At 48.8% G+C, this 11,926-nt stretch overlaps 1 protein-coding gene across 1 annotated transcript; it reads right to left on the bottom strand.

Moving 5' to 3' along the window:
- Positions 1-1,987: 1,987 nt before the first annotated feature.
- Positions 1,988-10,610, bottom strand: LOC134168345 (extracellular tyrosine-protein kinase PKDCC-like). The gene is made up of 7 exons (XM_062627887.1): positions 9,980-10,610; positions 9,661-9,783; positions 7,311-7,582; positions 6,116-6,195; positions 5,919-6,023; positions 4,256-4,432; positions 1,988-2,854 (listed from the first exon to the last, which is right to left on the bottom strand). Exons 1-7 carry the CDS (start codon positions 10,505-10,507, stop codon positions 2,751-2,753), a joined length of 1,389 nt encoding a protein of 462 aa, XP_062483871.1. The 5' UTR covers positions 10,508-10,610; the 3' UTR covers positions 1,988-2,750.
- Positions 10,611-11,926: the final 1,316 nt, after the last annotated feature.

Below are 11,926 nucleotides of genomic sequence, written 5' to 3'. Positions count from 1 at the left end.
CCACAGCACGTCATGCCCACTATATAAACAGTGTGGGGGCAGTTACCTGGGAGGGCGAGATCACTGCTCAGGTCGGGCTGGGTATCGATCGGTGAGTGGTGAGCAGTTGTATTCTCTTCCCTTGTTATTCCCCTTATCATTATTATTATTGGTGGTAGCAGTAGTGATCTGTGCTATACCTTAGTTACTGGACTGTTCTTATCTCAACCCGTGGGACTTACATTCTTTCGTATCTCCTCCCCATCCCTCCAGGAGCAGGGGGGGGAGGAAGCAGGGGAGTGAGAAAGGGGCTGCATGGCTGACTGAGTTTAAACCATGACAGCTAGCACAATGAATGTGCTCATAGGGGTCCAGGTCCTAAGAAGGCACCTACTTGTTTGCAGGGAGTGATCTAAATGCCCTCGAAAAGCCACTTGCAATGGCAAGAGCAGATTGAGCATTGGGATTCCTTGAAGCCTGGCTTTCCTTTTTATTTATTTATTTATTATTATTTGCTAAGCACTGTGTCCTCAAACCTTTTAAGGCAGGAGGATAGGGCCTCTGCTCCCAGGCACTAACTGCATGTTTGAAGCTGGAACCTGCATTAAGACAAGTGACAGTGACATACCCTGCTCCATGTGCCAAGGGGCTGAACCTTACTGCCTGACAGGCAATTGCACAATGAAAACTTGATGGAAAATTCTGCAGTGTGAAAGGAGCATCACATGGCTAAAATACACACATAAATTTTTTTACCAGGAGAGATTTTTAGGGCAGGAAGATTGTTCTAACACAAACCGGAATCAGTTTAACTTTTGCATTTTCTCTCTGTTTCTTCCTCTCTGAAATGACCTCAGGCTGGCCCTTGCCCTTGCTCTGGGGAATGTACTTCTGATTTGTATCTCAGGAGCCTGAGAGATATGGAATAAACACTCATTACCTCTTGCTAATGTAAAGCACCATACAGCAGATGCCTGAAGCTCTGCTCAGTGGGTTCAATGTAAAACAATAGTGGACCCCTGGCAGGAGCTTTCCTTCAACTTCCACAGGACCCACTGTAACCGATGGAGTGGTCTGTGGCTGTCCATTTAAAAAGTGTTGACATCACAAAGCCTGTAGCAATGTGGCCATTACTAAGAAGAGCCTTCTTGTTGTGCTAACTAGGAATTCTCTTTAACTGATATCACTATCAGAGTCCCCCAGCTTTAGTGTAAGCAGCAGGCGTTGATGTGTATGAGAAAGCACACATGCAATGGCATTGCTGTGGGTTAATAGAGTACTAACAAGCTGAAAGGTGAGATCCTGCACTAGGAAACACAGAACCAGATCATGAAAAATAGCACAACCCCGGGCAAGAACTCAGGCATTTTTAGTCGGGGGGTATCCCAGCTGCTACAGAGGTGCACATGGAAATACCCGCAACTGTCATAGGCTACAAGGAGTCAATGGCAATGTCCCAAGAGCTGTCATTTCCACCAGAATTATGGGCTAAGTGGAAAACTCGGTACGGCATTGCACAGAGACCGCAGTGTGGCTCTCCTGCACGAGGCCGGGGACCTTCCCTTGCAAGGCATGAGGTGAGCAGTGCTTTGGGCTTTCCCCAACTGCGCTACAGCAGAAGAGGTACTGTATGAGGTACTGTATGATCACTGCTTCCAGGCACTCTCAGGAGTGGAACGTTATGTTGCCATCTAGCCTGAAACTAGACTAACCCCTGCCTTTTTTTCATTGGCCACATCTACAATGGGCCCTTTTAGCAAAGGGCATAGGCAGGAGGCTCTTGGGACCAGACTGTTTCTTCTTCACCTATGAGTCTGCAAGCAGAGCCACAGAACATCCTCCAAGACCTAAGTGCCTAAGGGGCTCAGGCGTATTTGTACACAGGTTAGAGCACTCACAGATTGTCCTGAGGAGTGGGTATGATGCAAGCTGAGCTCAAGGTGAGAAACGATTGCTTTTCTTCATTTGGTTGCAGTAAAGACTTAGCCAAAAACTTCTCACAGCGTGCTTAGAATAAACATAGTAATTCTTTATCATACAGAGTCACACCTTACACATAAATAATTTGAATGTCTTGTTCTTTCATGGAAAGTAACAGAGAAAAACCTTCAAGGTTGATACATGGGATCTGGCATTACAAATCACATCGGGTCAAACCCAAATCCTGCATCCAAATATGCAGACATTTGGCTCCACAGCTGACTTATACACCACCTCCCTCCCCTGCCCTGGAAGGAATGGAATCAGGACCCTCCTTGGAAGACCACCCCCATCATCAACCTCTGGTTATGGACCCCAACCCTGCAACCTTGGCCCCATAGCTCAGATCCAGTCTTTTACATCTGCAGTGGTATGAAATCCTGGTTGGCAGCTGCAGAAGGAGCCATTGTCTTCTCCAAGATGTGTTATCCATAGGTTTTCAGAGGTGACTGAACTAACTAAGCATACCCAAGCTGGAGCCCGTGCAGCTATTTCTATTTCTTGGCTGACAAGCTGGTTACCAAAGCAGCAAGGCGAAGGATTGCACAGTCTAGCAACATTTGACTACAACTGGGACTGTGGAACAGCTGTGTGGGAACAAATACCAAAGCTAGCGGGGCTGCAATGAGAAATCTGAGTTTTGATCAAGGAGGCAGCAGCATCTGACTCTATCTGGGCTGGCAGGGTGATCGCATCCCAAAGCAAAAGAAAATAAGCCATTCTTTTCAGCAGATGAAATTCTCCCCAGTGGTTTGTTCCTCCCAGGATCATTTTATGTGATCTCATTGTCTCTAAAGTCTTTCCCCTGAGGAAGGCGATCGTTTAACATAGACTACGGCGTTAGCATCCGGTATTAAATCAGTCAGGCTACTCTGAAATGAGGCGAGTGGGCGTCCTGGGAAGGAAATAAAAACCCAAGTTTAATAGAGGACATAGGTTCACTTTGACCCATGCTATTTGTTACAGAAGACATAGCAACACACAGCTCGCTCAACAGAGAGCCACTCCACCCTGCCAGAGATGTATTTCACACTCCCAGCAAACTCCACATGCTTACTGAATGTGCACAACTAACACACAACTGGACCCCAGAGGCTTTTACATCTTGATTTGCTTTACCAAGCTGCCCTAAGAGGAACTAACCATGTTCCCACAACTTTTCTTAATCCAAGTGGCAAAGTTAGGCACTCGGCATTTCAGCCACACACTTTTGGCATCTTTGGCTGCAAAGATGAGCTGTAAAAATGTGGAAGAAAACTGGCAGGAAGGGAAATATTAACAGACCGCAGGCATGGTGCAGGATGGCAGGGAACAGCATTCAAGCCAGGAGCAGCAGGAAGGGTCTTCTGCTGCTGTTTCTTCATCCCCACTGCTGTTTTAAGGGGGTTCCTTGCAGCCAGGCACTGAACACAGCAATTAACAGCTGCCTTGTGAGAAACCAGATGCAATGTGTTGGGCACAGCTCACACAATCCCTTGTTGGTGTGAAACAGGCTCAAAGACAATTGCATTGATATAAGTGTCCTTATGTCAATAGTTAGCCACATTCCAATTGCACATGAACCAATGGAAAAGCTGTGGTTTTGGCAGTTTTGGTATTTGGGTTTTTTTTTAAATGTCTTCTAAGCCAACTAAGACATGATTCTTTGGCACCATCATGAGTGAAAACACCCATTTACCTCACTTAATGTTTCACTTCAAGTAACAATTTAGCCAGTGATTGAAGTGTCAGTTAAATGAGGTAATTTATAATAATTCTGAAAACCTGCTAACCATAAGAAGCTATAATCAGAGCTAATTACAGGGACAATTTGGAAATCCATTGGTTTAGGGCTTTAGTTTTGATAAAGGGGATAACAACTTGTAAGCTATGATTCTTTTAATTATAACAATAGCAACCACCTTCTTTTACATATCTTCTTTCATCTATAGAAACCCCCACAGCTTTTAGCAAACTATACATACCACAGGAATCATTTAGCCCAACACCAAAGTGAGGCTATCTCTACATGAAATAAGTAACTGTTTAATAACGCCTAGCAGTCCTGTGCCAAATTTGCAGAGGAAAGAAAGTGCAGAAAGTGAACGTAATTTCTTTCATGTTTTCTTATGAACACTCAGGGGATCCTTGGATGCCCACCACAGCAGCCATCTGATCTTGCGATTAAGGAAGGCAGTTTTTGCATGCACCCATAGACTCATGGCAGTACGAGGAGGACAGCAGCATCATCCCCACTCATGACTAAGGAAGCAGGGGCACCACATGGCAGGACCCCATCACATTTGCCTAAACTCACCTGTCCAGGTCCTCTGCTGGGTGATGATAAAGCTTTGACACTGCAATTGGGAGTTACAGATTGCGGCAGCTTCCTCAGCACTGTGAACAGAAAGCAGGCATCCCAGATGGCTGTAGGAGGGCCAGCACTTGTAGTCTTCTCCTTCCACCATTCGGAAGCCCTTTAGGGAGATGTAGTCTGGAAACAGGAGGAAGGTTTTTAGGGAAACTCTTTAGCTGCATTTCCAGTGGCTGGTTACACTATATACTTAGTGTGTTGCACTTCAGTGAAGCTGTAAGGAATGTGATAGTGATAGGTTGAACTGATGTACCTAGATGGAGTGAGTGCAGCTGCAACGTTCAAAGAAACTTAAATCGTGACTTTTGGTTCTGCTATGTAGCACACAACAGCAGTTTCTCCACAGATGTAAGGGAGGGATCAGAGCTCTCAAGGGTGAAGGGGCAGGGAAGCGACCACAGGGGTGTGTGAGAGGTGAAAGCTGATGTGCTTCTTCTCCAGAGAAGCCAACACCACAATGGCCTCTCCTACACCCCAGCCCCAACAGCTGAACCAGCTCACCACAGATCCAGCACTCAGCTACATGGGGCACATGCTGGCCCACCCATAGGTGTGGGAGACTTAGGAACCTCACTGGGGGAAAGGGAGGCCAGGTCTTGCTCCAGTGGGATACAAAAGACCTGACAAGCCTGAGCAGACATGTTCAGGCTATTGTTCGTTGACTGCTAAGAGTATCTCCCTACCTTCCCACACCCCTAGGATGGTGATTGTTTTGGCACATTGCTACTGGGCAAGTTGTGAAGCCAACAGGTAGGTGTTGCTGGAAAATACTAGTAATTTCTGTTAAAGCTGCTGGTCCTTCAGTGCAAATGACAGGATATCTTTGTTCATAATGGTGCAAATTCCAGTTCTTTCACACATAAAGAGATTTCCTTTGGCAGGCCACCAGTGCCACTCCATCTCAAGTGAACGCTCAGGAAAATGTAAGCCACAGTAACTACTGGGCTTTTGAAGCATTTCTTTTGATTAGCCTCGTTTCTACCACCAAATGGGTCTCTTCCTCATAAAAGTTCATTTATCTAGCCACAGGTCCAATAAGATGGTCTTCAGAAAAAAAGAAAGTTAGAGGGCACCAGTGCCCCAGCTCCTCTGCCACATTCATATCAGTGTTGTCACCCCCCCGCCTCTGTACATTCCCACAATAACTTGTGCTAAACAGCCAGAAGCTACCAAGTGAAACAGGAAGTTACAATATCAGCCTGGAAAACTGACCTATTGGTCCATAGGATAAGCTGACCCTGAAGAGAGACAGGAAACACTCAGTTTGCCACTCTTGTCTAGTCACTTAAGCAATCCCAAATATATTCACTTGAAACACTGGTGTGCATTATAAGAATTTAGAAGCATTATAAGTATTTAGAAGCAGTGCAAGCATACCTCCATATGGAGGCCAGATTGTCTGCACTGCTTTTACTTTGCAAAGCAGTGCAATCATGCATAGCATCCATGAAAAAACAACAAAAGACTGCTCAAAAAAAAAGATACTTTTGGTGCTTTTCCCAGTGACTACACCCTGCCTGAACGTATGGGAGATCAGAATTTGACCAGTTACCAAGTTCCTCACTCCCTCAGTAGTCATGTTATTAAAGCATTCAAAATCATGTACCTTTTAAAAGCAGAGGTCTTTTCTGCAGGTAGAGCCCAGACTTGTAGAGATGTAAAACCTTTTCAAAAGCTTTCAGGGTTTCATTTATTCCATATCGTAAATCACCTACATTTAAAGGAAAAGATGACAAGATGAGCCATTCCAAAAATAACATTTAGAGAGTTCTAATAAGGAAGTTTATGAATATTAGCTGGTACCTGTTGCATTCAGAATATCGCTCAAGAAGGGTCGCAAAGCTGGTGGTGCAGAGTGTGGCAAAAGATAGGTGAAAAAATACCTGCAAAAATCCCACATACTGATGAGAATGCAGTCGCTTCATTTCCATGGTAATTAAGTTGTCTACGTTTTCCTGTGACTCCATCATCCATATGCAACTAGTAATTCTACTTGTTTGTTGAGCTATGCTTGAGACCTTCATTGGTATCTCACAGACAGCTCCTGTGAGTTGGGCTGAAAGCTTGGTCCTTGCAGCACGGCATGCTGGCAACCACTACATGAAAAGCCTTGCAAAGATGCACGCAATGGAGCTTTCCCTCATTCTCAGGGCCCATTTTGTACACTAAGCAGTGCATTTCTCACCAAAAAAAAAAACAAAAGAAGACTCATGCAAGACCCTTCCCTTGCCCTGTAAATGTTTGGCATTCTTATTGTCCCTGGAAAAGCAGGACAACTCATTCCCTCAACCTTCCAGAAAACTGTTCTACAAGAGACAAGCTCGCTACTGCAAGGCTGCAATAATCTATGCAGGGATTTGCCCTTTAACACTGAATCCTGCAAATTCAGGCTCCCTAAATCCTTCTATGTAAATATCCAGCTGCCAAGGCTTCCCCCCACACTCGACCTGCCAAGCATCAATGGTGAGTGAAGTCCTCACACTTTCAGCTGGTGGTCTATAAGAAATGCCACAGCAGTCTCAGCCCCTTGCCCTTTTCCTGTTTCACTGCTCTTGCATAGGTTCCCATAGTCTCCGTAGGGAGACTTGGAGTTAAAGGGAAGAGTTAGCCTGCTTGGTCCCAGCAATGGGGACTCAAAGCTGGCAGGCTGTGGCAGGCAGCTGGCACTGCCTTCCTTCCAGCAAACACAGCCGGTGGAAGTCAAGTGCCAGAGCTTGTTTGGCAAACAAATTCACAGGTGCAACCTTTGGGGCAGGTTTCTAGAGGGCATTGGGAAAGGGAGCAGCAGAAGAAAGATGCCTTCATTCTCACCAGACAACAACTACACTGTTTTCCTGCCTTATAAGGAAAATAAAGTTGCTTCAAAGTAATCCTTAACTACCGTTTGACAGAGGTGAAGGGGAATCACTGCATGGAAGAAACACAAGATGCCAGAGGCTACACGGCAGAGTGTGAGCTCAGCCACCCCAGATCTTCCCCCTCATCTCGCTGGACATACCGATATGCATTGAAAAGATTCTTCTTTTCATTTATTCCTTCACATTTCCCAACTGCAGAGCAGTCGAGAGGGAAGCTTTTTGTAGGGAAGTCAAGTGTGCAGTCATTATCTTCCTTGCATGACAGTTCCTCAGTGCTGGCATCATCCATGTCTGTCACTTTTAGGTTTCCATCCACCATAACAAACTGCCTCGGCTGGAAATCCAAGAGGACTATTGAACCCAGAGGAGAATGTGCCAAGTAAAACAGCAGTTCCACAAGACTCAGGCAAATCTGAGAAAGAGATGAATATGCATGGGAAAATCAGATGAAAACCGGCTATTAAATTGGAAGTAGAACAAAGGGGAGAGAGCATTCAATGAAATTAAAGGCAAAAAATGCATATGGTACTTAAAAGGTAATTATATGTATGCTACAAAATTTATTATCAACATTGCCACAGGATTTGACTGGTAAGTAGTTTAGCAACGTTTTTAAAAAACATGCATATACAGACATTTGCAGTTAGAGGAACTAGAGGAGAAAGCTGTGAGGAAAACAATAGCAGCCTTCATGTTTCAGGAGCTATACTAGCTAGCTGAAATCAGAAGGGTTTTCTCCCACTCCGGCAAAGAATTAATACATTCCCCTCCCTTCCCCCATGCTGCTCCATACAGACTGAGGCTCCATGGTCATTAATACCAGATTCATGCCTTGCTGCATCACTCAGCAGTATGAATTTGGGCACACAATCGTGCTTCTACTAAATTAGCCAAAGCACGCAATGTACTTATTGCCAGCTTTTTTGCTTCTATGTCATCTTTCTGGCAGCAGGGAAAGGTCAGGCAATACCTGATCCAGCAGAAAGCTCGGCAAATGATTTTTGAACAAACTAGAGCTAGAAGAGTATATTCACAGTGCAACAGCACTTTGTTAAAGTGGCTTTTTGCAGCAGTTTTCAACCAGTATCGGGAGCCCTGGCACCAGACTATCATCAGCGAGGTGTGCCAGGCAGACCCGCGCCACCCCTCACTGTCTCTGATAGTGATCTGTGCAGGCGCGAGGGTTTGTTCACTTGGAACAGCTTGCAGAATCCCTGGTATCTGATGTGGCTCATCAGAGGGGAATCCCATCCGTTTAGACGCCCTAATTAGTACACAACAGGACTAGACAGTACCAGTGTAAATCCTGAATCCATGTCTTTATCACTTAAAAGATTATTAAAGCCTTAATGCCACTGTGCCAGACCTTACCAACAGCTAATCCAGCATCATGGGTTTCTAGCTCTGCAGGATAGCTTTGACTAATTTGAGATGAGGAGCTGGGAAAGCTGTGTAGAAGCCAGTATGAAACAGTTTGTAAGCAGAAGGGGAATTCTGCAGGCCAACAGCAATGACTGGAAGCTCTGACACTATTTTAAGTTGATTAGTGAAGCAATCATAGGAATCCCAGCTTCACATCCCACTGCTGAGCAAGCGCAGTTGCCACACTCCCCTCTGCCTTGGATGGCAAGGCTCCTCTTCAACATTAGGGACCACATGCAGGCAGGGATTTTTATTTTGGGACTTCTGCTGTGTTTTTATTTTGCCTAAAGCATTACTTGGTGACATTAAGGTATCCATGCTTCTATCTGATGCTCTCTTTCATCCTGGGAACCAAGCAAGTAGGAGTGAACCCCCAACTGAGACCTTGAGGCAAAATGTAATATAAGCTATAACCAAAATAAGTGCTATGTCACAAGTTATTTATGTTCCTGGGGAGCTTAAGAGGATGCTTAGGATACAAGGCAGATCTCACTAACAGGGATGCAATCCTACAGCAGAAGGAAAGCAATTTAGTAGCGTTTGTACTACAGTAATGCCTAAAGGGCTATGATGAGGAACATCAGACATACACATGGTGAGAGACAGGCTGCTCAGCTTGCTGCCTAGGACAGGTAATACACAGAAACAGCAAGCTTGGAGTGTGGCAAGGCAGTTTTCCCCAGTCAGACCCATCCTGCTGAGGGGCCTCGCTACGGAAGCCCCTCTGTGGATTGGAACAACATCGAAGCAAAATCAGCAATATAGTGTAATACTGGGTATTAAACACCACCCCTCTGCTGAGAAAGATTCTGCAGCCATTTCATCCAGATGTAGCTCTTTTAACACCGCCCTAGAGAGAAGGACAATAACCCTGATACGCCAGGCTAGGGCAAAGTTAATGTGCTTTAAAAGGATTGAAAGCAAACCGATCTAAGGACAATTTGCGGGAGCAAACAGAGTGTCAGCATGACAACCCCGTTTGCCCAGCAGTCACCACGGGCTCTTCGCATTTACCCAGTCTGCGGTCTAAAAGCGACTGATAAAACTCCCTTTGTCTTGTTTTCTTACTTTAAATCTCTCCTCCCAGGGGGTCTGCAGAAGCTGAATCATCTCCAGGGGGGATCCCAGCTCCAGCATAGCTGTGACCCGTATTTCAGGATCTCCGCTATTATCATAGCATTGACCGTGCAGCTGTGGGGATGGAAAAAGCGATTGTCAGAGGGATGCCGCTGCCAGCGAGAGCGGGTCTGCCCCCTCCCCCTCCCCCCCACCCCCCCACCCCGGTGACACGGAGGGCAACAAGGGCGGATCGACCTAGCCCCAGCACGGAGCCTCCCCCCTCCCCATCCCCAAAGGTTTCCGTGCCGTGGGCGCAGCTCCGCCGTACCTGTACGATGCCGGGATGCCGCAGGCGCTGCAGTAGCGTCACCTCCTTCAGCAGCTTGTAGGCGGCCAGGCGGCGGCAGCCGGCCGGCGCCCCGTAGCGCTGCACGCACTGCCGCACCTCCCGGCCCGTCCCGTGCACCGATTTGAGGGCCACGGCGGCGCCGCCCGCCAGCGCCGCCCGAGCCACCACCTTGGTGAAGCCCCATCCCAGCACGCTGACGCCCGTCGCCAGGCTCAGGTCGCTGCAGCCCAGCCCGCCCGTCGCCGCCTCGCCGCCGCCCGCCGCCGCCTTCAGGCGCCGCAGGTCGCGCCGCCTCTGCCGCAACTCTTCTCGCAAGCCCGGCGGCAACGGCGGCAGCGGCGGCGGCGGGGATCCCGGCTGCCCCACACCGCTGCCACCACCACCGCGCCCGGCCGTCAGCGCCAGCAGCGCCAGTGCCAGCAGGGCCAGCAGCGCCAATAGGGCCAGCAGCGCGGCCGCGCTCAACCGAGCGCGCCGCCACGCTCGCCCCACCGCTGCCGCCGCCATGGGGAGCGGGGCTGCGCCGCAGCGGACTCCGGCCGCTCTGCCGCCCGCGCTGCTCCGCACCGGGGAAGGCGAGCGCTGCCGAAGGGGCGTGTCGGGCAGGAGCCCCCCCCGCGCCCGAAACCTCCACCCCCGGCCCGGCCCGGTCTTGCGGGGGCAGCCGCTCCCAGAGGGGGGCTCCCGGGGCTGCGGTGCCCGGATCCCCTCGGGGAGGGGAGGGCGCTGCGGCGACAGAGCCGAAGAGGTTCAGGGAGAGGCGGCCCGCGGTGGGAATCAAAGCTGCCGCGAGCAGCGGTACATCCCCGCTGACGCCTGCCCCGCCCTCCCGACGGAGGCTGTTCATGGCAAAACCCGTGGATCTTACGGGTGTGAAATCCGTCCGTCGTGCTACGGCTACCACAGAGCGCAGCCGAGGGATGGAAAACGGACTGAAGTTAGCACAAGTTGAGATATCACGTTCCCGTGCCTCCGAAAAGCCGCAGGTTAGGTTTCTAAGAAAGCAAACGCTGGAAGTCTCTCTGGTTAGAAGGTTGAAACAGCAAAACGCTGGTGAAAGCATCGAACTGTAATTCTTTTCCAGGAAAAACGCCACCAGAACCCCTCTGCCTAAACCCGCCAATCCAGACAGAAAATGCAATATCATTTATTTGTGAGGACATCCATATGGCTGGTGGTACACAGGCAGCGCAGGGCTGCCTTCTGCCACACGCAGACATCTGCACAGGGGAGAGCGCTGCCGGGATAGCTGCGAAGAAGCGGAGCGGAGTGCTGCCTCCTCTCTGTCCCTGCGTTTATACACCTGTCTGCAGCGGGCGCTGCTGCGCAGAAGCTTGGTCGGGTTAGCTTAGGCCAAAGGCACATGCATTTTATCTGCTTCTGATGTAGGCAGTATGCCGCTAGCCCTCCTCACTGAGTGGCCTGAAACACCAGCCCCCTCTACACTACTGGGTTAGAAATTAAACAACGGTCTGCCTCTCTGCCTGCTTTGCTTCAGTATCTGCTGTAATCGCTTATGGCACAACTGGCCTAAGGGACCCTCCCCAGAGGGAGCAGGGTGACATTTAGGCTGGTGACGTAGCCTCCTCATGAGGACTCCTGCGAGCACGAGGAGACCAGCGATTGCAGTGGGTGAGATTACACAGGGGTTGTTCTAGCCATGATCAGGCAGCGGGACCACTCAGTCCTGCAGTATCGGCATTGCCCTGGGACACGTCTGCTCCTCCTTGGCTCACTCAAGGTACAACAGTGCTGTTCTCTCTCTCCTGACTCACAACACAGAGCACACTGCTCAGGTTGCTTTCTCAAGCCACCCCTGCAAAGGAGCCTCTGTGAAACCTTCCTAAGAAACTCGACTTTAATATCATGGCCCATAGGACAGAGATTTTCAGAGACTATAGCAAGGCAGTTATCATGACCGGTGAC

Source organism: Pezoporus occidentalis, unplaced genomic scaffold (assembly GCF_034315485.1).
Source record: "Pezoporus occidentalis ecotype Australia unplaced genomic scaffold, CSIRO_AGI_Poc_V1 ctg31, whole genome shotgun sequence".
NCBI lineage: Eukaryota > Metazoa > Chordata > Aves > Psittaciformes > Psittacidae > Pezoporus > Pezoporus occidentalis.
Note: the sequence above shows the minus strand (reverse complement) of the source record. Positions and strands in the feature narration are given on the sequence as shown.